Here is a 27001-nt window from a genome sequence, read left to right on the forward strand (position 1 = left end):
TGGTTACAAATTATTCCAAATGACTAATCTGTTCATACTGTTAAGTTTTTCCACAGTGACAAAAAAAGAAACACATTCAAATAAGTTCTCCTTCTATATATATCTAACTAAGTATCCACTTATATTCCTCACAATAACGTCACTACCCAAGCAGTAACTAGGCATTAACGGCTTCCCCTGGCTTTAGTTGGTCACCGAGTTTCCAGCACTCTGCTCCGATTGGCCGCAGAATGTGTCAGTCACACATAAACCCCGCCCACTGTGCATAAATACTCTGACAAAGCCCATGCAAGGCCCTCCTCTGCAGCTTGACTTTTCTCCTTTCTCTCTGGTGCGAGACTTGACCAATCTGCAAACATGGTGCAAGTAAGTCATTTTTTATTATTATTGTTGGTATTTTTTGTAGCATGACTATTTTGCCTTTTATTTTGACCAGAAATGCTGTTAGTTGCAGCTTTGTTGTTGTTGTATATACTACAGCTATCCGAACCATTATGAATGAATCAAGGGTCACATTAAATTCAACACTAAAATGAATTGTTTTCTTTTAATCTTTATTCATGTGTTTTGCAGTTTCATTCCATATATGGTCATTTCCAAACACAGCCATGGGTCAACTATGTCCAACAAAACTGGGGGGGAAATATTTTTAATCATCTGAAGTACTGTAGTAGAAGAAGTAGATGTATACAGGAGACGGGTCATCAGTTAGCCTACATTTACTCAAGTGCATGAAGTAAATATAGAAGTAAAACAGTACAACTACACTTTATCACACATTACTTCTTCTCCTTGAGTGACTTTACTTTGAAGTATTGTTTCTCTTATTGGAGTAGAACATGTGGTTACTCTTTCCTCTGTGAGAATCTAGTAAGTGACAAAAGCTTTGACAGATGGAAATGAATCAGACTTAACTGATGAAACTGCGCAATCATTTTTGTGTGTATTTTCTTAAGAATGGTATTAAATTGGAGTATTCTGTAGATATATATTGTTTGTCATATTACCAAACAATTGCAAGTACTACTTACCCATCTCTGGTAGTAGCCTTAGGACCTCGCCCTCAATGTCTAGTGTTCAGTCAGTGTTTATCAACTGGTAGGTTGGGGCCCAAAAGGGGGTTACAGATTCATTTTTGGAGGGTCACGGGCCTCTAAAAAATATTCCCTTCCCTATTGGTTTTCAGGTTATTCAAAAACTCTACTGAATAGTACATTTTAAACTTTATTTGTTAGTCTTACTCAAAATATTGAGTTTTCCATAATGACCATAAGTAAATAAAGTAGGAATTCAAAAAAGCTGCTCTTATCTCCTGTTTTTGGGGTAATTTGTGTCGCTCTAGTCTATGAGTCTACAGAATTCCATTTGAATACAGTATCTTGAACTGAAATAACCTCCACTCACTGGCAGTGTGCAAATGTGATATCTGTTTGGCACTGTGTATTCTCAACAGCTGCAAACTCAATCCCACACGATATAATGTTTGTCATGTGGAGCTCAACAGTCCTGTCCACCTCCGGCTCATTTCCCCCCCCCCATAGATTTTTCACTAAAATTTGTTGCAGTATTTGTTGCAATGAGTTGAAAAGCATGAAAGAAGTTATGAGCAGTGAAAAAGGAAGTCATGGAGATTCTGCTTTAGACAGAACTTCAGACTTCTGCTGGATATGAGAGCTATATCATATTCTGAAACTCAGAATATGGTAAAAACAAATATAGGAGAAATGATTACAATAAAAAACACATGATTGATGTATATAAAGGTTGAATAAATATCCCAGTTCCTCTGAGTCGTGGTGGGTCATGGTGGACCATGACAGATGTGGACAGGACTGTGGTAGATCTACTTTTACTTTGGAGAAAAATAGTTACTATAGTAACTGTTGAAGTATCCAGCAGAAGTGTAATGCTCTAAAGCAGAATCTCCATGACTTCCTTCTTCATTTCTCAGTCTGTGACTAAAGAGCAATGAGGCCTCAGCCTTTTTACAGAAAATAAAGGACTCACTATTTAGTGTCATGTTACTGTGACTCACGGTGTCTGACCTATAGTGTAACTCTGAAGCCAATCAAATCACAGAGACTCAGAATGGGTTGGGCTGAAATGTGACCAAACGCCAAGATCCAAGATCTGAGACCAAAAATAATATTTCAGCGCTTTAACGGGTTAATGAAAGAAACTACTTGAAAATATGGCAACACACTTTCATTTTGGTTTATAAACTTTATATTTTTACTGTGTGTGTTTATGTTCATCAGTGTGGATTTGCCCATGCAATGGGCTCAATGCAACATGCTAATGCTAACTTCCTGTGTCATTCCTATGGAGAGTTAGCTGCGTCGCCGTAACAAATGTATTTAAACAGTAGGTGACAGAAAACATATACAACTGTTGGATAGTTACGAACAGCATAATAAAAACTGTACTCAGGATGCCAATACTTCCCTTAGAGAGACCTCTGTGTTTTTATCTGCAAGCGTTTTTAGCCTTGAAGCTAAAGGCTAGCGTTAATTTAAGCAAAACAACTGGTAAAGTCGCACCGCAATCTAAACTCATTTTTATGAAACACACTTGAAGTCTTCTGCTTTTAATATGTTGTTTTATTTTTAATTTACGTTAAATTGGGAACTAGTCTTTACCCTGCACTGGCCAACAGGAAGTTAGCCAAAAACATCGCTTGCACAGGGCCTATTAATAAATGGGGGGAAATGGGTTATTACTTTCAGAACCAGAACAGAGTCCTTAAGCTGACTGTTGAGCTTTGTAGCACTATATACATTTAATTATACCACGGTCTGGGTAAATACTGGAGGGCGTCCGTTAAGTAAGGGACAATGCACGACGAGGTGTCCGTTATCAGAAATAACTGGATGACACGGAGGCATGAACCGATGTGAAGCGGTCGACGTTTGCTTCCGCGGAGATACGCAGCACTCATAACACTAGCTTAACAGTACCACAGGCTTTGAAACCTCTTCTGGGTTCCGGAGGTTTCCATTCATTCAAATTCATACTTTTTTTTTCACTAAGTAATGTAACCAAGTACTTTACCACCGCCCATTGTTTACTGTAATTGCAGTAGTGTGGCAGAAAGGGCATTTAGCGATCTCTGGCTGACCATTCTCGATAAACAAACAACGCTCACCCTCCCACACATTCCCAGATGGATTTTCCTAAGGTGACAAGGTTTACCTACATAAATCTAATCTTCCTTATCCCAACCTCGGCAAATTCCAAAGTTCTTCCGTCCTCATCAAATTCCCTGTGTTCCACTGATTGCATCGCAGCGCTGATCTCTCATTGCCACGTGCATCGAGCCATTTTTGCTTCCCTCAGCTGCAGCCTTCTCCCCCCACTTTCTACCGTTATAGGAAAGTCTTACTCATCAGCTGCCGAGTTCCTCTGCATTTTCTTCCTTTTACATCTCAATCTCTGGCCAAATTTGGTGGAACAAAAAAAAAAAAGCGCAGCTGGCGAGCACAGAAGCAAAGGTTGGAATCTTTGACGATCCCACAAATGACAAAGTAATGAGAAGCACATGTTGTCTGAAAGGGGGGATTGTAAGGCCGTTGCCACCGACAACCAGGAGAGACTTGTAAACAGACGCAGCCCGAGCGGGGAATAGTTTATTGGGGAGATGGACTTTGGGGCTTAGACCGGTGAGAGTTAGTGATGCAAATACTGGAGAATGATTTGTTTTTTTTTATGTGTTTACAGGGGATGATTGTGAAGAATATGTCCTTCAAGGTCGGACAGACGCTGACTCTGGTGGGGACGGCCAAACCCGATGCCACAAAGTAAGTGTGTTTGAAATTATCTTCAAGGTCCTACATCCAGGCTTTGGACCAGTGGCGGTGCAAGGATTCAAGTTTTGGGTGGGCCTCTTGGAAACAGGAGTTGTGGCTACAATGTTGGCTTCCCCATGTCCTGGTGTGGCTTTGTCCATATGTCAACGGTGCATGTTTAAATTTGGAAACACACTGGAAAATGAAACCATTAACCATAAGCACGGCCATGATCGAAACTCTATAAAGGTGTCTGGACCAACCCTTTTTGTCAATTTCTCTTGCCTGGATCTTTTGGCGCTTTTAAGCTATTGAAGCATCTCCTTTGTACCCCCAGAAGCCATGCAGTACAGGCCAAAAGTTTGGACATACTTTAATGTCTTGGCTTGTCTTCAACATTATCAACACACTACGATTCTCATTGAAGGCATTAAGCTATTAATGAACACATGGGATTATGAAGGAAACAAAAGCAGGTGAAATAACTCCAAATATGTTTTATATCCTAAATTCTTCAAAATTGCCGCCCTTAATTCTTGGCATTTTCTCCATGAGCTTCATGAGGTCGTCTTCTGAGATCGTTTTCAACATGTGACGACATCGTGAAGCTAACTGAGCAAATGTTAAAAGTGTAAAGCAGGAATCAAAGCGACAGGCGGCCATTTGGAATAATTTATGTCAATTTTTTTTTTGTTTAAAACACAATTCCGTATGTGTTCACTCATAAATGAACAGCTTTGGTGAGAATCTACCATAGGAACAGTTTTGAAATGAAAGGAAAAACGAATACATAAAAACTTTTGGCCTGTACTGTATATACTGTATATATGCTATTTTCAGGAAAGCTATTTTCAGGAAAGCTAGGGCTTTCATAATATACATGCTGTATTGGGTTCATATGTACCTAATTAATCCAAAATACAGATGAAAACCGACGAGCTAAACCTTAGTTCGCTGACGAAGCCTTTTGGATGAGAGGCGAAACGTTCGAGACTTCAACTACTGAGTACAGAAGATGACTCAAAGACTTTCATTGAAGACGACCAGCATTTGAAAAATATTTTCTACGGTCTAATGGACAAGCCAAAAAATTAGGACTGTAACTATAATACAACACAGAATAGCGTATACCAGCCACTCAAAGTGGGGTCAGGGGACCCATGGGGGACCTCCAAAAGGTTGTCCACACATAATTAACATAAAATGTAAATGAGTTTAAAATGAACTTTTCATGTTTGTTTGATTGTAATACATATTTACCTTGAATAACTATTATTCGTGGATTATTATGTAAAATGTAGTGAAATGAATAAGGAAAGATGTTACCCGCTGTCAGAAAAGAGTGAATTCATATTGTTGGGGGTGGGCCCTGTGGGAAATTTGGATCCATAAGGGGAGCCAAGATGTGCTGGACTTTGGGAACGGTTGGCTTATACAATTGCCAACTGCAGATGTGACCAGCTGCTCCTGCTGGAGGCTGACGGATCAGCGATCTGTCATGTCACACCTGGCAACAGCTGTGTGGATTATTGGCATACACTTTACAGACGCTAACAACCCATTATTCCAGTCACATTTTGGAGGCATGAGAGTCAAAGTCAATGAAAGGCGGGGTCACACATGAATAGTGGATGTTGTGGCTCCCAGTCCCGCTTCATCCTAACCTCTCCTCTCTCTCTCCCAGCTTCGCGGTGAACATTGGCCCGGATGAGACGGACATCACCATGCACATAAACCCGCGCTTCGACCACCAGGGAGACCAGAACACTGTGGTGTGCAACTCCTGCCAGGGTGGCAGCTGGTGCGAGGAGCAGAGGGAGACCTGCTTCCCCTTTCAGCTGGGGGGGGAGTTCAAGGTATAACAGAGTCCAAGAGGCCACAATGACCGAAAACTGTACTCGAGAATAGCATTATAGCTTCAATATAACATTACTCAAGTAGCAAGAAGCATGAAGTGCAGTGAGTTAAAGGAACAGGCCACCGTTTTTCCATACTGAGATATGTTCTTACCTGAGCTTAGACGAGTTGATGCGTACCAGTCTGGTCTTTGTGCGTGCCCGTGGTAGAGAGTGGTAGTTTCCAACTTCACCCCCGTTTGGAGCTATAGGAATATGGCCAAATGCCAACAACATATTTAACTTATTTAACCAGGATAGTCCCACTGAGATTTAGAAGCTTGCACTTATCGACCATATCTGTGTTGGACCTTGTTCGATTCCCAGACGTTTCTTCTGTGTGCAGTGGCATTTTCGGTTTTCCTTGTCAACCTAAAATATATCCACAATCGGCTAACTGTTAAACATTCTGTATAGAGATGTCTTTATTTACAGTGCATTCTTGTTCAGTCATAGTTTGAGCACCTGTGAAAATATTTTTCTTTTATAGTCCCACTAGTTCTAGTTCAAGTATAGTTTCAAGACTACTATTCCAACATTTTTTTTTTCTTCACAGTAATGATAATGATCTTTTTTTTTAAAGGTTTGCTGTAGCTTGTAAGAAAAAAACGGCATGAACACCACTATATAGCGTTTTCATTAATGTCACATTCTGCCTATAACAAAAAGCATGTTCTTGTGACTATAAATCAAGAATGAACTTAGGACTGTCCACTAGGGGGAGGCATCTGACTGCATTATATAAATACGGCTACATTATAGATACAGGCCGTCATGGAAATAAATGAAACAAGTCACAAATAATGAAAGGAGTTGGACTGTTGGAGTGCATGGTTATCACAGCAAGAAGCGCTGCATCATTTTTCCTCATTTTGTGACCTCCAACTACTCCTGACCTTTTTTTTGCTCAACTAATATTGCCACTTCGAAATAATATTACTAGGCTAGAAGTAAAAATGAGGTAATAACTACTATTACTTCTTTATTTTCCTCAGTAAGTCAGTAAAATATGTGCAATATAACTAATACTACCCGCAGAAATAAAAAGGGGAAGCCGTGCTAACGTACAAGGACAGTTAGCAAGTCAGCTAGCATAGTTTCCTCGAGCCGTAAGCATGTAGTCATCAAACATTGGAAATAATGAACGAGCCGGATGTTTTTAGCTTTGTTTTGTTAACCCGATGACCACATTGTCTAGGTGAGGTCAAAGCCTATCATCAAAAAATATACAGACCTTTTGAGATTTTACTTTAGGTATTAATTAGCATGTGTCCGCTGAGCTAAATCATATTCAGTCAAGTTCCTGCTTTTTGTGTGATCTAATACACACCCAACGGCCACTAAACATTATCTCATAATATGATAATGATGGAGAAACCACTTCAGAAATGATATAAATGACAAACTGATGCTCCATTCAAACAGGTCCGTAAAGGCGTTGGCTAACACATGTACGTATTTGTAGCAACAGGCTCAGCTAGCTAAAGGCCTTTCTATGATTTCTATACTTCTACCCACCTCCATTTCAGAACTAAAATGTATTTGACTGTAATAGTAATTTCCATGTTTGTTGTTGTTCTGCCATTTCAGATCAGCATCACGTTCAACCCGTCGGACTTCCTGGTCTCTTTCACCGACGGCTCCTCCTTCTCGTTCCCGAACCGCATGGGGAAGGACAAGTACTCGGTCATCAACGTGGACGGAGACGCCCGCATCACCAGCATTGAGATAAAGTAACTGGAGCGTCGCGGTTTCACGCGTGCCTCGCCTTCAAATCCGACAGGTCATGATTTAGGCTATCACTTCATACTCTCGGGGGATCTTTGAACTGGTGCTTTTGCAACTTTGTCTGGAAAAGTATTTTGGATCTGTGTTTGCGCCCCCCAAGAGAGTTCATCTTGTTGTAAAAACAAACAAATAAGCTGGTAATGTGGTCATTTAGGAGCAGAATGATCAAAGTAAGCCATGTGTGCCCAGACAATAGGTCATTTTCGGGCTGCAACCCTTAAAATGACCAGTCCAAAAACTGATTTTCAAAGTGTGTTATGGAACAAACCCTTGATATTTGCACGTACTTGACCTTTTCGTGATCCAGCGGTTGTATGAGTGGTTGCCATGACACCTTAACTTCCCATTACAATGGCCTCTATGACAGTGCAGGATTAGTCATAGATACAGACGGCATATCTGGAATCGTCCATATATGGTCATGTTTGAAACCAGTTAAGGGGGAAAACAATTAGGAGAAAAATCTAAACTTTCTCTAATTATTCAAAAACTACCTTAACAAACGCTGAATTATGAATATAGTGTTCTACTAAAAAAAGATACAAAGACATGGGGAGCAGCAAAGTGGTTCAACAGCCCATAAATACATGAATAACGGAGAATGCTAACTTGATGCTACATGTTAGCATCGGGCTAGTGCTAACGGTTAGCTAGCGCGAGCTACAACTGCCGTTTTTTCACTTCTACTGAACAATCTGCTGTGAGAAAATATCCATACGGGCCCGATTTACACTTGACTTTATTTATATGTGATAAATAAGTTCATATTCCACCAGAAAATGGTTAAAAAGAGTGGAAAATTGTGTTTCTCTAAAGTTTCTATTTTCCCCCTCGGCGAAGCCACGCCCCCTTCTATGACGAGATGCCGTCCGTATCTATGATAACAAAACGTAAAGTTCGATATATTGAGGCCGGAAACCCGCGATAAACAATATCATTGAAGACCTCATAATGCAATAGAAACTAACGCTAAAGCTAAAAAATGACAGTGAGGCTCAGTTTGAAAAGTTTTTGCAACTGACTTTCCAATGAGACAAGTGTGACAGGATCAATCGTTTTTTAGAGTTTCTGGTTGGGTTTCTCTGCCAATGGAACCGTCTCCATAGTTGCACATACGTTCCAATAGACTCACAAAGCCGCTGGGACACTAAAAGGTATACAATATTCGATTTTTGGTCTGTTTTTTGTTTCTTTATAATACACCTTTAACAAAATACATAAACAGTTTTCAATCAAAGTAAATACAATACAAAGTTAAGATATAAAAGATGTTGTTTTGAGATCCCCCACCGTGGCGTCCTACGAGTGCGTCCTATTTCCAAGAACTGGACGGGCGCTGCCAGATGTTCGGCACACACGCTTGGTGGTGAAGGACATCTGAGCGCTGAAATGATCCTCTTGAGGTCTTGCATTATGCATTACTCAAACACGCATGGATGAAAAAACACAGCTCCAGGTATGTTTTTGAAGTTCCCAAAATTGCCCCGTGGTCCAACGAAAAGCCAGTTTTGCATAACGGGGCCACTTCAAAGCACAGCAACGGGACCGAAATGCAAAATACGCAACTTAAGTATTTTAAGTCAGCGGAGATAGATGAGATTGTATTAGGGAAGTAACAACAGCCAGAGGTCACACTGCTATATTTAGCGTAGAAATGTTGCTTCATTTTGGGTTTTGTGACGAAAAACTTGTCAATTCTACATTATGGCTACATTCAAATGCAGAAAACCTCTGTACTTTTTTTTTCTCTCATTGTTTTTTTTAGCAATAAAGCCATGTTGTCCCAAGAGATTAGTTCATGGTAAAGCTGTTTTTGTTAAGGAATGTTAGGTCTACAGTGTTAAACGTCTGTGCTTCCCAACATTCCATTGATTTTGAGTGAAGCCTGTGACAGTGTTGATGAGGCAAATATTAAAGGAATAAAAAAGTGATGGAAATACGTGAATTGTGGAAGTTTATGGAATTGTTCAAAAACCCTAAATTGTATTCCACGATAATCTACAGTATTCAGGGTGGCCAGAATGAGATGACCAAAAAGGATGCCAGATTAATAAAGTTTCAACCAAATAAGGGCATTCTCGTGTGATTTTGTGCAGCTGCTCGACTTTCAGCAGAGAAGCAAAGCCCCCGACAGGCTGCCTCGAGTGGCAGTGAAAGATGTGTCAAATGCAGAGGACAAGTTTGCCAATGAGGATAATAAACCATGGCTTTTATTGGCTATGATTCAATAGCCTGGCCAGCCGCCAGTCTACACGTCGTGTAAAGTCTGGGACCTGACGTTATCTCCGCGACTTCGAATGGGCGTAACATACCCGAGTAATGACATGAAAAATATCAAAGAGAAGTCACATGGAGGACTGAGGAACTGCGCCGGCATCGTCGACCAAATGAAGAGGCAACTTCCAAAATGTCTGTATCTTTTGAGCTTTGATGTGGAAAAATGTACGCCTCACACTAAACTCACAAGGTGTAAAGTCTAAGTCAGATTTATCACAATTTTGAAATTGTATCACCTACAATTAATCACGATTTGTTTTGTGCTAGGCCACATAAAATGCTCTAACCTGAAGCCTTTCCTAACATTTCATGAGCAAATTGTTTGATAGATCTATGTGAACAGTCCAACTCCTTAAAGCTACACTACCTGAATTTTCAAACCTTGAAAGTCTGAGGTAGTTGAGTAAAACCACTTCATTGTTGGCTTAACACACTTCTTGCTCTCACAGACCCTTCCGCACGTCCCGATTGTTCACTTGACACACCCGCAAGATGGTTCAATCTGGCCCCTGACTTGCAGGGCACAAATTCCTGAGTATGTAAAAAAATAAATAAAGTAGGTCTCTAGCCCTTTGCGGAGTTATGAGTTTCTAAAGAAATAACCAGAATACTCACTCCAGCCACTAGGGGGCAGCTTTAATAAAGAAAGGAAAGAATTCCACACATGTCCAGCAGAGGGCACTGACATAATTAGAGATCAAGATAAAAACAACACATTATAATCACGTGGTAAATGGACAATCTGCCCCTGGGCAGCGGTGGCTACAACAGTGGCTTACCACCACCAAGTGCTGAGTGAATGAATAATGACAATAGTGTAGCAGAGACTTGACACAGGATAGTTAAGTGCTACACAATTATAAGCCGAGGTTACAGTCCTGTCAGGTTCATTATTATTCATGTATTAAAAAAAGTTTCCTCAATAGTATATTCCCAAATCAAAACATATTTTACTGGAGCTTTTGTTTACACTCCTGGAATATTATTTTGGCCACCAGTAAAATTTATTTGGAGACCCCTGTCATAGAGACATGGACAGGGCGGACCGCCAATGCTAACACTGTGCTAATTTTAGCCTCTGACTTCCTCATTTGCACTGCAGGAAATATCTGCCATATTTAGACACACACCACTGCAGAGGGTCTGTTTCCAAGTTTACTCTACCACAAGGAAATACATTGATGATCACAGCTTTAAAGGCACACTGTGTAACTTTTTAGATTATACCATAGCCAGCAGCCCAAAACATGCTCCTAATATTTTTGTAGTGGTTAATCAAAAAATGCATTTGTATGAGGACCTCACCTATTTGAATGTCATATTTGACTGTCTTTCATCAACATCGCTACAGTCAGGTCTGAGGAGAGATGAGCCGCTAACAAATACACATGTTTGTTTGGTCATTTCTTTACACATTTTTTAATGATACTGTAATAAAAAAAAAACTTTTATTTTTTCTGTTCATTGGGTGAAATGTTACGCAATGTGGCTTTAATATTTGTCATTTATAATGTGTGTAGGGCACGGCCATGGAGTGATATCGCTCCACAGCGCCGATGCTCGTGCTCATTAACATCAGCCGCTCATCCATGGAGGACGGGATTTAATGCTTAAAGAGGGGGTATTATGCTTTTTTCAGTCACATAGCACCAGTCTATATCACACTACAATGATGACCAAACCTTCTGTAGGTCTGTAAATGCAGTAAATTAGAATAACTGCCTTGTATAAAATTGCTCTCTCAAAATGGCTGTAGCGAATGTCTTGAAATAGGCCTCTGTCTCTTTAAGAACCTCTGACCCTTTCCGACACGCCCCCTCCACACGCTGTCTGTGGCATCAGTGGGGAGGGGGTTCTGCTGAGGAGCAGTGGTTGGTTACTCGGCTGGTGACGAAAGCTCGGAGGCGTCTCCAGGAGGTGGGGGCGTTCCTAGGAGGACTCAGGCAAACCTATCCCTAAAATGGCCGCCATCAGAGTTTTTACAGATTACTCAAAAATACGTGAATGTGCCAAGGCAACACTTCAGGCATGTTTTTTAATGAGGGAATGACATAATAACATGATGTAAAGCTTGAAAAAGTCGATTTTGCATAAACCCCCCCCCCTTTAAAGTTGACCACCAGAACTGGGCAGTGACGAGGCAACATGCGCTCGAGATCCAGGGGTAAAGGTCGAAACATGTGACGCGAATCATTTGCGATCGGTCCATGTGATTGATGCATTCGTTATTCTTTGATTAAATCTTTGACAGCCATAATTTATATGAACAACGAGCTGCTGAAAAAATAGTCCATAGACAAGGACACGAGAAGAGGTCTGTATTCATTCACTCAATCTCCCAGTTTACTATCAACAAATGAATGCAAATGCGGTGATATCTGACTTCCAATCAAGAAAACATCACCATGCTGACTAAATGTCATCCGTAAATAAAAATGTCACACACCTCCGCATTTCACATTTGCATCCGTGATTAGAACGATGAATAAACTCCACACGCACATCCGCTGCTGTGCATGAAGCGTCCACTAGATGTCCCTGTTCCTCCATCTATTCCCCACGCGCAAGTCAACGGAAGTTCGCTGCAGGTGGAATCGCGAGAGCTGTCTGGTTGGTTGGGGGATGAAGTGAAGATTATTATCAAAAGAGAGACAATCCCCCGGCGTACCCTCAACTTTAAAAAAAAAAACTTGAGGTCGTGAATATAGTTTTAATTTAATCTGATGTAACAAAACGCAATGAAAGGCAGACGGAGCAGAAAGGCAAGGGGCACCATGCTAGCAGTCTTGAGGTCGCCTGAGGTTGCCTTGAATGAAATCTTTTTTTTTTTTTTTTCGTTTTTGGGAAGATATCTCACGTCGGATTGGTCAAAATCAAATTCGGACGCGGGTAATTGAATAGAGTATGAATCATTGATGTTCCCTGTTCAGTGGACAGTTGGCGAAGTGTTTATTACGGATTTGAAAAGGGTTTAGGCGGTGTCATGCTGAAAACCAGGGGCGGACTGTGAAGGTGTATTGTCAATGCCACGGATTCACGACAAAGAAGAAGGTTTGGCCCCGTCATATTGCCGTACAGGACGTGAATTCAGGTGCGATTTTTGTGTTTTTGAAGCTGCATATTTTCCCCAGCATTTCAAATGATTTGCAACTTTTATTTTAGTAATATTAGTATCTGTACTTTTACTCTACTAGTACTCAAACAAAATCCTGCAGGTTTGTGCAAGCGAAACTTCCCCAACTCAGTCGAACCAGACTGGGGTTACCAAACTTTTCGGGCCGGGGCCGCCAAAAATGCCATTCAAAACCTCAAGCAAAAAACCTTTTAGCAACATTATGCTAACTTCCAAGGCTGTTTCCTGTCTGTGTTTTTATTCTACGGAAATTAAAGCTTATTGAAATAAAACCGGCAGCTGTTTGAGAATTACTTATATGACATGTGCAACAATTTACTCAGTAGGTGCTTCTGTGTTTATAGCTGTAAGTGTTTTAGCCTTGACGCTAAAAGGCTATCGTTGATGCTAACATGATGAATTAGCACCACCATCTGAATTTTTTCTCCCATTTACACACTCGGCTTCAAGTTTATTTAGAGTGGCCTTTTGCTTTCTTTATCTTAATTTATTTTTATATTATGTTAAAATGTGGACAGGAAGTAATCTTTTTTAACTGACAATGGCTGACAGAAAGTTAGCCCAAAACATTCCCTGCACAGAGCCCATCAAGTATTATATATGAAGTATATATGAATACTCTTCTTGGGGATCCCCGACCCCCACTTGGAGGAACCACTGCACGGACGATATTGGGTTTAGGCGTTCTCATGCTGAAAACCAGGGGCGGACTGGCCATATGTCCATTCTGGAGGAGCACAGAAGGGCCACTGGCTCTTGGGCCACCAGTCCCGCCCCAACTGAGCTTTACCCAAATCTAAAAGCTAAAAAGAAAAGCATCAAAATAGCGAGAAAAAGAGGATGAGAACAAAACGAAAATGTGCTGGAAAAGCAACAAAAAAGTGACAAAAAATGGGATGAAAAGGCAACAAAAACATGAGAAAAACACGGACAAAAAAAACTACAAAAACATGAGAAAAACACGGACAAAAAAAACTACAAAAACATGAGAAAAGCACAACAAAACATGATAGAAAAAAATAATGGAAAAAAAAAAAAAATATGAGAAAAAAGGCATGACAAAAAGTTACCATCACCTTTGTAGGTCTTAGCTTTCAAATGAGGCACTACAATTGTTGCTCTCCAGTCAAGAAGCTTTTAGATTTGGGTAAAGCTCAGTATAAAAAAAAATATGAATCTAAAAGGAATTCCGTGGAGTATGGTGTACCACAAGGTTCAATTTTGGGACCATTATTATTTATATTAATGATTTTGCTTTCCTTTCCAGTTGTTTTTGCTGATGATACCAAAAAAATAAATAAAAATAAAATGTCGACCTGGGGAAAAGGCACTCGGTTAAGGCGGGTGGTTAGAGGTTAAAATATGTATTTGTGGAAGTGCACAATTACGCTAATTTGAGCCAGGCTGGTCAGAGTCCGGGGCTGTTTTTCAGTCCCAGTCCGCCCCTGCTGAAAACCCTGCACGATTGGAGTCATCGCAGTGCTGTGGCAAATGTGAAGAATTTCGTATGTTTTTGTCGACTTTATGACTCAATTTTATCAGCCAGGAATTTCTCCTCACTCGCTTTGAGCTCTTCTCTTTGGGGATCGTGCTGCTGTCTGTGGCGCGGGGAGAGAGAGCGACCCACACTCACAACCGGGATGAAGGTGACGTTTTTTGTTGTTGTTTTTTTGTTGTATTGAAGTCTGCTGACTGCTGTATTGTAAAAAGCTTTAAATATGCATGTGGCAGCGTCATGCGGGAAGAAAGTGGGCCCACAGTTTTGAATTTACAAAAAACTAGTGCGTGTCCAAGTAAGATGTGCCTGCAACCTGTTTGCAGAGGTGGTCAGTGGTAACAAAGTAAATTTACTAAGGTACTGTATTTAAAGGAATAGGCCACCGTTTTTACATACTGAGATATGTTCTTACCTTAGCTTTGATGAGTTCTTTAGGACCTGTCTGGCCTTCACCCGTGCCTTCAGTCACGTAAACACAGCGCAGACGGTGTTAGCATTTAGCCTCTCCCTCTCTCCACTATAGCTCCAAAACTGGTCAAGATAGAAGCTACCAAGCTCTTCCACGTTTTCCCTATTTAAATATGGTTACGTGAAGTGTTCCACTACAAAGTATAATACACAAAATTAAACAATGTGGATTTTCTAAGCGGATAAAAGGGGGAACTATATTGTAAGGCGTAATAATACCACGAGTAGTTCGAAATCCGCGCAGTAATCTTCACTTTACTGCGCAGTAATCTTCACTTTACTGCGCAGTAATCTTCACTTTACTGTGCGGATGCCAAATTTGCGAACAATCTGGGAACCATACTGTCAAAACCTCAAGCAAAAAAACATTTTAGCAACATTATGCTAACTTCCTAGGCTGTTTCCTGTCTGTGTTTTCTACGGAAATTAAAGCTTATTGAAATAAAGCTGGCAGCTGTTTGAGAATTACTTATATGACATGTTACAAATTTTACTCAGTAGGTACTTTGTTTATAGCTGTAAGTGTTTTAGCCTTGACGCTAAAAGGCTATCGTTGATGCTAACATGATGAATTAGCACCACCATCTGAATTTTTTCTCCCATGAACACACTCGGCTTCATGTTTATTTATGTTGCCTTTTGCTTTCTTTATCTTAATTTATTTTTATATTATGTTAAAATGTGGACAGGAAGTAATTTTTTTTAACTGACAACAGAAAGTTAGCCAAAAACATTCCCTGCACAGAGCCTATCAAGTATTATATGAATACTCTTCTTGGGGATCCCAGACCCCCACTTGGAGGAACCACTGCACGGACGATTTTCGAAAAAAAATCTGCTACTATCCCCTCAGAGCTTTTACAGTACGCCGCAAAACCCGCGATTATCTCACGCTAAGCTGTGATCAAAACCTGAGAGCCGAGATTTTGCACCCACAACAGAAAAAAACATCCTACAAGCCAGCCAGGGTTGCCAGATTCTCAAAACCACGATATCGTACCAAGCCTCCAAAACAATTGTATTTCAGCACAAACTATCGTACACTGTAAATATGTCAATATCGCTGTAGCACCTGCGCAAAATATGGGTCACATCATCACCACCCCTAAAAACAACACAGGCTCACGCACTGTCCCATTTATTACACTACGCACACACATGACATGACAACATAGGAACTCACCTAAGAGCAGGGGCGGACTGGGACTGAAAAACAGCCCTGGACTCTGACCAGCCTGGCCCAAATTAGCGTAATTGTGACACTTCCACAAATACATATTTTAACCTCTTACCACTAGCCTTAACATTAACCAGTGCATTTTCCCCAGTTTGGCTTTTTATTATTATTTTTTTGATCGGAATCATCAGCAAAAAGAACGTGAAAGGTGGTCGTAGAAACAGAAGCAAAATCATTCGTATAAATAATAAATAATAATGGTCCCAAAATTGAACCTTGTGGCACACCATACTCGGAATTCCTTTTAGATTCATGTTTTTTTATACTGGGCTTTACCCAAATCCAAAAGCTTCTCGACTGGAGATCAACAATGTAACGCCTCATTTGAAAGCTAAGACCTACAAAAGTGATGGAAACTTTTCGTCACGTTGCCACATTTTTGTCATATTTTTGTTGTTTTTTTAAAATTATTTTTTCTATCATTTTTTGTTGTGTTTTTTCCCCGTGTTTTTCTCATGTTTTCATCCTCTTTTTCTCTCTATTTTGATGCTTTTCTTTTTAGCTTTTAGATTTGGGTAAAGCTCGGTTGAGGCGGGACCGGTGGCCCTCGAGCCAGTGGCCCTTCTGTGCTCTTCCAGAATGGACATATGGCCAGTCCGCCCCTGCCTAAGAGATGAACTCCACCTCCTCGTCGGAGTCGTTCCCTTCTGCAGGCGTTTCTGATGTAGTTTGTACAAGTTTGCTAAAGTTATAGGGCACAACAACATAGCTTTTGTAGGTTTGAAATCCGGACATCTCCATTCTTCAGACACTGATGCTTGGATAAGCTCGTTAAAAGAACAGGCCACCATTTTTACATACTGAGATATGTTCTTACCTGAGCTTAGACGAGTTGATGGTACCTGTTTGGTCCTTGTGCGTGCTCTCAGTCACACACAAAGACCAAAGATGTTGTTAGCATTTGGCCTCTCCCAGTGTATTCCTATAGATCCAAACGGGGATGAAGTTGGAAGCGACCACGCTCTTCCACAGGCACGCACAAAGACCAGACAGGTACGTATCAACTCGTCTAAGCTCAGATCAGAACATATCTCAGTATGGAAAAACGGTGGCCTGTTCCTTTAAGGGTTGCAGTAATCAGTCGATTGCTGGATTTGTTTTTTATCAGATTAACTTTGGAGAACACACACTCACATGAGGCGTTAGAATGAGGAAAAATAATTAGCTAAGCCGTAATAAAGAAGCGGACAAATTACCAACTCGCGAGAGGTGAGACAGGGTTATGTCTCGCTGACCAATCATGTGCCACGGCTGCAGCCAAGGCAGGAGGATAATGCGATAGTTAGGTTAGGTTAGGTTAGGTTAGGTTAATTTATTTGTACCCGTGGGTAAATTCGTTTTGCAATTCTGAGAACTAGTCGACACATTAAAACACATTATACAAAGATAAAACATCACACATATAAAATAGAAAACTTTTAAGTGCTCCACATACTAACAGGATGTGCCTTTGGTACAAAAACAACTGAAGTTTAAGCCACTTTACAGTAACAAAGATAAAAAACCCGTGTCAGGGGCAATTTGATTCATAAAGGAAAGGGCAGCGGGAACAAAGCTTTTCTTAAAACGGTTTGTGTGGCTCATTGGCATCAAAAACCGACGCCCAGACGGAAGCAATCGAAACTCTGAGTGCAAAGGATGCTCAGTGTCTTTTGCGATGCTTCGTGCCGTCCTCTCTAACTGTCTGTCATGCAGAAAGTCCAAACTGGTCTGAGGCCAATGACTTTACTTGACCACTTGACGAGCTGATTCAAGGCGTTTTTGTTTCTAACAGAAGAGCTCCCGTACCAGGCGACCAGGCAGAAAGCTCGGGTCGCTTGAGGATAAATAGTGGAACTGTAAAACTGATCCAGGGACAGTCTCTCCTCCTGGCAGCAGATATTACGCCTACGTGATTACGGAGGCTAAGTCTGACTCCAGATCAGATCGAAAGCAAAGCGCTGCTGAGAGAGGACGGTGCATTTAACCAGCTTTAACCTCTTTTAGGGCTTTTTTGAATTATTGATCGTGCAGGGGTCAAAATTATCGTACAAATAAGATAGTTATCGTACGTCTGGCAACCCTGAAGCCAGCTGGAAAACGGAAAGCGGCATCTTTATACTCACAGATGCTGCCACCTGCTGGCTGTTAAGGTTATTGCTTTCAACGTGCTACACAAAGTTCCTAATCAATCGGTCAGTGCTGTGTTGTGCTGTGGCCTTATTCGTCTTTTTTACTGTGACATAGTTATTTGTCCCGGCCTCCCCTGAGCTGTCACACTCTGCGCGTTTCACGGGCCTAATTGGAAATGGCTGATTGTTTTTTCTTCATTATAATCCCCACGGACAGGATCAATACTCTTGAGGTGCGTCCATGCGTGCGGCCTGTTTGTTCAACACGTAGGACACGGATCGCTCTCCGGACACGCATATTCACCATCGATTTATGCCATCGTGGCTCTCGCGTTACATGTGAGTGATGAGTGTGAACTCACGCTTCACAGTGAGAAGGTCATGAGTTTGATTCTCAGATCATTGTAATAAAACCACATTTGAGATTGCATGATGCAGAGAATAGTATTGGTAGTGTGTATCTACCAGTTTTATTACAAAATGCAACGTGAGTTTATTACAAAGCGTGGTTCTATTACAAAATGAGATGAAGATGTTATTCCATTTTGAATTTTACATTAAAATGTGGCAATGATGGATGTTTAATCTTTATCTTATGCTCGTGATTATGTAAATGGTATGTGGCGCACACGTTAGAGCAAAGCAATTTGTAGAATAAATACAATTCTTTTTCATAAAAGCGCCAAGTTTACAGATAATTTTGGTTTTCTTTTTGCATCAGTTTAGTGTTTTACACTTATTTCAACCTGAAAAGACTCACAGAAACGGAATGTGTTTTATTAACGAACATGAATTATTATTGGGGCTCAGACCCCGGCGGAAGACTGAACGAACGGTATGGAATGCATGGCTTTGACGAGTGATAGCCATGATCTTCCCTGGAGCCTGGACCCTGGTGGTGGTGGAAGAGACCTGGGTCGGCCACTTGATGAGCGGAGCCGAGGAGGAGCCAGGCGGAGAAGGGGGTGGAGGAGGGTCGTAGCACGGCTGGCAAGCGGCTGAGTGATTGACCAGGAAGCTTAAAAAGGGGATCCTGAGCGATGACAGGCTGCTGAGGGGAAGAAAAAATCTCCAGAAATCAGCTACACTCTGGATAACTTGGAAATGAGGCCCTATGTCAAAAATCCTGAAATATCCCTTTAATGCTTAGCAGCAACCGCGTGTCTGATTACAAGCCTTTCAAGCGTCCAAATAGAAGCTATACTATAAACTATAAACTTTATTAACTCAACAAGATCAGGCCCGTTGTATTTATTCTCACACAGTAAATACTTTTCTAATTTAAACCCACATGAATATCACTGGACGACCTTCAACCTTCCTCTTACCATTTCTGTATAAACTGACAGAGCAAAACTAAAAAATACATAGACAAAACACAACAATAAATCTGCTATTTACTGTCTAACCTCAGTGATTTGTCCTGACAGGATTGCGTATCTTCCCGGCATTGTGTCAACAGTGAGGAGATGAGAAGGAGCCTTCCACAAACAACCGAAAGCTCACCATCTCCACGGATACAGAAATACACAATCTCATCTCCAGGAGGCATGCGGTGTCAGAGTGGCGGGCCGGTTCACCAGAGCAGTGCCGTCACAGGGGGGGTCTGGGGGGGGGGCCATAGAGAGGACGGCTGTTGGGTAAGTGCCTCCCTACATTTACTTCTGCGACTTACTATGAATCCCCTTTAGGGCTGTGCAATACTCGCTGATGTGATATCCAGAAGCCGCATAATGTTACTGCGCTCTCACTTAGTACCTCGTGGTCCCCTTTGGCGAAGTACAGCAGCTTGTAAACAGCTTTTATAGGCAGCAAACAGTCTTTCAATCATAGTTTGAGGGATTTTTTGCCCGTTCTTCCTTACGGTTTTGAGAGATCTCTGGGGTGTCTCGCACTCACTGCTCTTCCACAGTTTTTCAAGGTCATCCATCATAGATTTCGAGGTGTGTGAACTTTATGATCGTTGTTGATGTGTGGAAGAGTTCCTGTTTTTAACTGTGGCTACAATAGTAGCTTACCACCACCGAGTATGGAGTGAACGAATACTGCCATGTAAAGCGTCTTTGAGTGTCCAGAAAAGCGCTATATAAAACCAATGCATTATTATTATTATTATATTAACTTTAGCGTCCGCTTTAACTGTTGGAAATCATGAAATACTGTGCTGCTACTTTTTCTTCCTCTTCATCTTTCTTCCTTCTTCCTTTTCTTCTTGTTCCTCTTCTTTCTTCTTACGTCCTTCTTCCTATTTCTTCCTTCTTTCTTCCTCTTCTTTCTGCTTCTTTCTTCCTCTTTCTTCTGTCTTCCTCTTCATCTTTCTTTCTCTTCTTCTTTCTCCTTCCTTTTCATCTTTCTTCTTGTTCCTCTTCTCTCCTCTTACTTCGTTCTTCCTCTTCTTTATCTTTCTTCCTGCTTCCTCTTCTTTCTTCCGCTTCTTTCTTCCCATTCTTCCTCTTCTTTCTTCTTCCTCTTTTTCTTTCTCTCTTCTTCATCCTCTTACTTCCTTCATCCTCTTCTTTGTTCCTCCTCTTCTTCCTCTTTCTTCTTCTTTCTTCCTCTTCTTCTTTCTTCCTCTTCTTCTTTCTTCTTCTTTCTTCCTTCTTCCTCTTCTTCTTTCTGCTTCTTCTTCCTCTTCTTCTTTCTGCTTCTTTCTTCCCCTTCTTTCGTCTTTCTCTTCTTTTCTTCTTTCTTCTTCTTTCTCTCTTCATCTTCTTACTTCCTTCATCCTTTTCTTTGTCCCCCTTCTTCCTCTTTTTTGTTCTTTCTTCCTCTTCTTTCCACTTTCTTCCTCTTATTTCTTCTTCCTCTTCTTCTTCCTCTCCTTTCTTCATCTTTATTCCTTCTTCCTCTTCTTTCTCCTTCTTTTCTTCTTGTTTCTTGTTCTTCCTCTTCTTCTTCCTCTCCTTTCTTCATCTTTATTCCTTCTTCCTCTTCTTTCTCCTTCTTTTCTTCTTGTTTCTTGTTCTTTCTTCTTCTTCCTCTCCTTTCTTCATCTTTATTCCTTCTTCCTCTTCTTTCTCCTTCTTTTCTTCTTGTTTCTTGTTCTTTCTTCTTCTTCCTCTCCTTTCTTTATCTTCATTCCTTCTTCCTCTTCTTTCTCCTTCTTTTCTTCTTGTTTCTTGTTCTTTCTTGTTCTTCCTCTTCTTCTTCCTCTCCTTTCTTCATCTTTATTCCTTCTTCCTCTTCTTTCTCCTTCTTTTCTTCTTGTTTCTTGTTCTTTCTTGTTCTTCCTCTTCTTCCTCTCCTTTCTTCATCTTTATTCCTTCCTCCTCTTCTTTGTCCTTCTTTTCTTCTTGTTTCTTGTTCTTTCTTGTTCTTCCTCTTCTTCTTCCTCTCCTTTCTTTATCTTCATTCCTTCTTCCTCTTCTTTCTCCTTCTTTTCTTCTTGTTTCTTGTTCTTTCTTTCTTCTTCTTCTTCCTCTCCTTTCTTAATCTTTATTCCTTCTTTCTCCTTCTTTTCTTCTTGTTTCTTGTTCTTTCTTCTTCTTCCTCTTCTTCCTCTCCTTTCTTCATCTTTATTCCTTCTTCCTCTTCTTTCGCCTTCTTTTCTTCTTGTTTCTTGTTCTATTCTTCTTCTTCCTTCTTCTTCTTCACGTATCTCCTTGTTTCTTCTTCTCCTCCTGTGTTTGTGTGTTTCCCCGCTGTACTTTCATTAGTGCTTGTCGTCTCTCCTGCGGTCGAGCGAGCTCCAGCATAAGGAAGCATACGTTTCAGAAGCACACTTAATTCGCCGACACTCTTGTTACATTGCCCAACGATGGCTGTACAAACACAAGCGGATCTCTCCATCTGTCCGCCGAGTCGGTCGCTGGCGTGGCATCGTGGAGCAGCTTGGAGGATTTCAAATTGCTTCCACTGTGTTTTCTTTTAATTAGCGCCGCATAGTTAATTCCAATCAAAGAAAAAAAAAATGCAATATGAATGGTCGCATTTAGCAAATAGCAAAGGCTGCAGTTATATTGGCAGTAATGTCTTTGAAACCAACAAAGCCGTTTCGACCTCCACAGACTAAAAATGACATGGGCTTCACTTGATCAAACCAATCTGCATAAGGCCTAAGAGGTAGGGTTTGGGCATATGTGATTATTAGGCCCGAGCCGGACGCAGTCCTGGCAAGGGACTATTGTTTTTGGGTGGTTTCTTATTAGGCCCGAGCCGGACGCAGTCCTGGCAAGGGACTATTGTTTTTGGGTGGTTTCTTATTATTATTATTATTATTATTTTTTTTCTCCGGAAAGGATCGCGTTTTTGACCCGCTGAACGTGGGTGAAAGCTCCCCAAAATTGGCGGAGGCAATGGGGCAGCGAAAAAATTTATGATATTGGACGAATGGGACACGCCCACAACAAAATGGCTCCACAGCGCCCTCTGGAAGCGGACCCCAATTCAAAAAAATAGGGGCATTTTGGGGCGTATGCCCAAGTCCTTGGGCACAGTGAGAGGGGACATCAGGACAAGCCCAAAACTCACTTGGAGCGCCACGCCCACTCGCACAGGGAGGCGGCCATCTTGGCTTCAAACCCGGACCTCGTCCAAACTCATTTTACGTTTTAACGAACTAGTCCCTGGTTTTTCGTCGGATTTAGCTCACATTTGGCACAGCGCGTCTAGACATATTGAAATTCAATATTTGCCCAGCGTTTCTCAAAAAAGTTTCACCGTCTCCGCGTAACGCCGCGTCAAAAAACGCGTAGATTTCGCGTTGTTTCCAAGAAAGCTCACGCTCACAGGCATAAGCCCACAAAGCTCATATTCATGTCACTAATGCGCCACCTGACACTGAACAGAATGAAGCCATTAATGTGTAGCCTGCTCCCAGGATAGCGCCCCCTAGCCATACCTTGAAAACTGCACTTTTGAATCTTTTTTATACAATGATGCCAGTATGTTCTAGACACTTTTGCAAACCAAAAAATACATTATAGTCATGTCATATTTTCTAAGATGTGGGCGTGACTTTGACTTTTCATTGGTTATCTGTATGGACCTGTCTTGTTTGTCAACAAACTAGTCCCTGGTTTTTCAGCAGAATAAGCCCATACCTGTTTAAACAGACTCTCCTGACACGGGGCTACAAAAAATACCTGACTTTTTTTTCACTCAGACCCCCCCGTTTCGAATGGCGCCCCCCCAAAAACACGTTTTGTCATGTAAATTTGACACCACCTCGCAGGCACGCGCTCTATCCAGTCTGGATCATACTTGGCTGACAGAAGGCCACTTACGGTCTGATTCCATAGAGGTCAATTACTTCACGGTGCACATCACTATAGCGCCCCCTGCCTATACCCTGAAAAATTTATTTTGTCCGATTTCCGCCAAACTTTCCAGATGTCTTCTACTCATCATAACTAACAAAAAAATATATTACACCATGCCTCTATCTCGCTCCGTTCTCCTAATATTTAGGCCCGAGCCGGACGCAGTCCTGGCAAGGGACTATTGTTTTTGGGTGGTTTCTTATTATTAGGCCCGAGCCGGACGCAGTCCTGGCAAGGGACTATTGTTTTTGGGTGGTTTCTTATTATTATTATTATTATTATTTTTTTTCTCCGGAAAGGATCGCGTTTTTGACCCGCTGAACGTGGGTGAAAGCTCCCCAAAATTGGCGGAGGCAATGGGGCAGCGAAAAAATTTATGATATTGGACGAATGGGACACGCCCACAACAAAATGGCTCCACAGCGCCCTCTGGAAGCGGACCCCAATTCAAAAAAATAGGGGCATTTTGGGGCGTATGCCCAAGTCCTTGGGCACAGTGAGAGGGGACATCAGGACAAGCCCAAAACTCACTTGGAGCGCCACGCCCACTCGCACAGGGAGGCGGCCATCTTGGCTTCAAACCCGGACCTCGTCCAAACTCATTTTACGTTTTAACGAACTAGTCCCTGGTTTTTCATCGGATTTAGCTCACATTTGGCACAGCGCGTCTAGACATATTGAAATTCAATATTTGCCCAGCGTTTCTCAAAAAAGTTTCACCGTCTCCGCGTAACGCCGCGTCAAAAAACGCGTAGATTTCGCGTTGTTTCCAAGAAAGCTCACGCTCACAGGCATAAGCCCACAAAGCTCATATTCATGTCACTAATGCGCCACCTGACACTGAACAGAATGAAGCCATTAATGTGTAGCCTGCTCCCAGGATAGCGCCCCCTAGCCATACCTTGAAAACTGCACTTTTGAATCTTTTTTATACAATGATGCCAGTATGTTCTAGACACTTTTGCAAACCAAAAAATACATTATAGTCATGTCATATTTTCTAAGATGTGGGCGTGACTTTGACTTTTCATTGGTTATCTGTATGGACCTGTCTTGTTTGTCAACAAACTAGTCCCTGGTTTTTCAGCAGAATAAGCCCATACCTGTTTAAACAGACTCTCCTGACACGGGGCTACAAAAAATACCTGACTTTTTTTTCACTCAGACCCCCCCGTTTCGAATGGCGCCCCCCCAAAAACACGTTTTGTCATGTAAATTTGACACCACCTCGCAGGCACGCGCTCTATCCAGTCTGGATCATACTTGGCTGACAGAAGGCCACTTACGGTCTGATTCCATAGAGGTCAATTACTTCACGGTGCACATCACTATAGCGCCCCCTGCCTATACCCTGAAAAATTTATTTTGTCCGATTTCCGCCAAACTTTCCAGATGTCTTCTACTCATCATAACTAACAAAAAAATATATTACACCATGCCTCTATCTCGCTCCGTTCTCCTAATATTTAGGCCCGAGCCGGACGCAGTCCTGGCAAGGGACTATTGTTTTTGGGTGGTTTCTTATTATTATTATTATTATTATTTTTTTTCTCCGGAAAGGATCGCGTTTTTGACCCGCTGAACGTGGGTGAAAGCTCCCCAAAATTGGCGGAGGCAATGGGGCAGCGAAAAAATTTATGATATTGGACGAATGGGACACGCCCACAACAAAATGGCTCCACAGCGCCCTCTGGAAGCGGACCCCAATTCAAAAAAATAGGGGCATTTTGGGGCGTATGCCCAAGTCCTTGGGCACAGTGAGAGGGGACATCAGGACAAGCCCAAAACTCACTTGGAGCGCCACGCCCACTCGCACAGGGAGGCGGCCATCTTGGCTTCAAACCCGGACCTCGTCCAAACTCATTTTACGTTTTAACGAACTAGTCCCTGGTTTTTCATCGGATTTAGCTCACATTTGGCACAGCGCGTCTAGACATATTGAAATTCAATATTTGCCCAGCGTTTCTCAAAAAAGTTTCACCGTCTCCGCGTAACGCCGCGTCAAAAAACGCGTAGATTTCGCGTTGTTTCCAAGAAAGCTCACGCTCACAGGCATAAGCCCACAAAGCTCATATTCATGTCACTAATGCGCCACCTGACACTGAACAGAATGAAGCCATTAATGTGTAGCCTGCTCCCAGGATAGCGCCCCCTAGCCATACCTTGAAAACTGCACTTTTGAATCTTTTTTATACAATGATGCCAGTATGTTCTAGACACTTTTGCAAACCAAAAAATACATTATAGTCATGTCATATTTTCTAAGATGTGGGCGTGACTTTGACTTTTCATTGGTTATCTGTATGGACCTGTCTTGTTTGTCAACAAACTAGTCCCTGGTTTTTCAGCAGAATAAGCCCATACCTGTTTAAACAGACTCTCCTGACACGGGGCTACAAAAAATACCTGACTTTTTTTTCACTCAGACCCCCCCGTTTCGAATGGCGCCCCCCCAAAAACACGTTTTGTCATGTAAATTTGACACCACCTCGCAGGCACGCGCTCTATCCAGTCTGGATCATACTTGGCTGACAGAAGGCCACTTACGGTCTGATTCCATAGAGGTCAATTACTTCACGGTGCACATCACTATAGCGCCCCCTGCCTATACCCTGAAAAATTTATTTTGTCCGATTTCCGCCAAACTTTCCAGATGTCTTCTACTCATCATAACTAACAAAAAAATATATTACACCATGCCTCTATCTCGCTCCGTTCTCCTAATATTTAGGCCCGAGCCGGACGCAGTCCTGGCAAGGGACTATTGTTTTTGGGTGGTTTCTTATTATTATTATTATTATTTTTTTTTTTCTCCGGAAAGGATCGCGTTTTTGACCCGCTGAACGTGGGTGAAAGCTCCCCAAAATTGGCGGAGGCAATGGGGCAGCGAAAAAATTTATGATATTGGACGAATGGGACACGCCCACAACAAAATGGCTCCACAGCGCCCTCTGGAAGCGGACCCCAATTCAAAAAAATAGGGGCATTTTGGGGCGTATGCCCAAGTCCTTGGGCACAGTGAGAGGGGACATCAGGACAAGCCCAAAACTCACTTGGAGCGCCACGCCCACTCGCACAGGGAGGCGGCCATCTTGGCTTCAAACCCGGACCTCGTCCAAACTCATTTTACGTTTTAACGAACTAGTCCCTGGTTTTTCATCGGATTTAGCTCACATTTGGCACAGCGCGTCTAGACATATTGAAATTCAATATTTGCCCAGCGTTTCTCAAAAAAGTTTCACCGTCTCCGCGTAACGCCGCGTCAAAAAACGCGTAGATTTCGCGTTGTTTCCAAGAAAGCTCACGCTCACAGGCATAAGCCCACAAAGCTCATATTCATGTCACTAATGCGCCACCTGACACTGAACAGAATGAAGCCATTAATGTGTAGCCTGCTCCCAGGATAGCGCCCCCTAGCCATACCTTGAAAACTGCACTTTTGAATCTTTTTTATACAATGATGCCAGTATGTTCTAGACACTTTTGCAAACCAAAAAATACATTATAGTCATGTCATATTTTCTAAGATGTGGGCGTGACTTTGACTT

General features: G+C 41.8%; 1 protein-coding gene across 1 annotated transcript; it reads left to right on the forward strand.

The window, feature by feature from the left end:
- Positions 1–282: 282 nt before the first annotated feature.
- Positions 283–9476, forward strand: lgals2a (lectin, galactoside-binding, soluble, 2a). The gene is made up of 4 exons (XM_079565374.1): positions 283–366; positions 3718–3797; positions 5470–5641; positions 7271–9476. Exons 1-4 carry the CDS (start codon positions 358–360, stop codon positions 7415–7417), a joined length of 408 nt encoding a protein of 135 aa, XP_079421500.1. The 5' UTR covers positions 283–357; the 3' UTR covers positions 7418–9476.
- The last annotated feature ends 17525 nt before the right edge of the window (positions 9477–27001 follow it).

This window comes from Gobius niger, assembly GCF_951799975.1.
Source record: "Gobius niger genome assembly, chromosome: 10".
Classification (NCBI taxonomy): Eukaryota; Metazoa; Chordata; class Actinopteri; order Gobiiformes; family Gobiidae; genus Gobius; species Gobius niger.

What these genes read in the sequence shown, in the direction of transcription:
- lgals2a (XM_079565374.1), top strand. An exon ending in GCCAAACCCGATGCCACAAA is followed by an intron (nt 3,798 to 5,469) that starts GTAAGTGTGTTT and finishes TCTCTCTCCCAG; the next exon opens with CTTCGCGGTGAACATTGGCC. An exon ending in AGCTGGGGGGGGAGTTCAAG is followed by an intron (nt 5,642 to 7,270) that starts GTATAACAGAGT and finishes CTGCCATTTCAG; the next exon opens with ATCAGCATCACGTTCAACCC.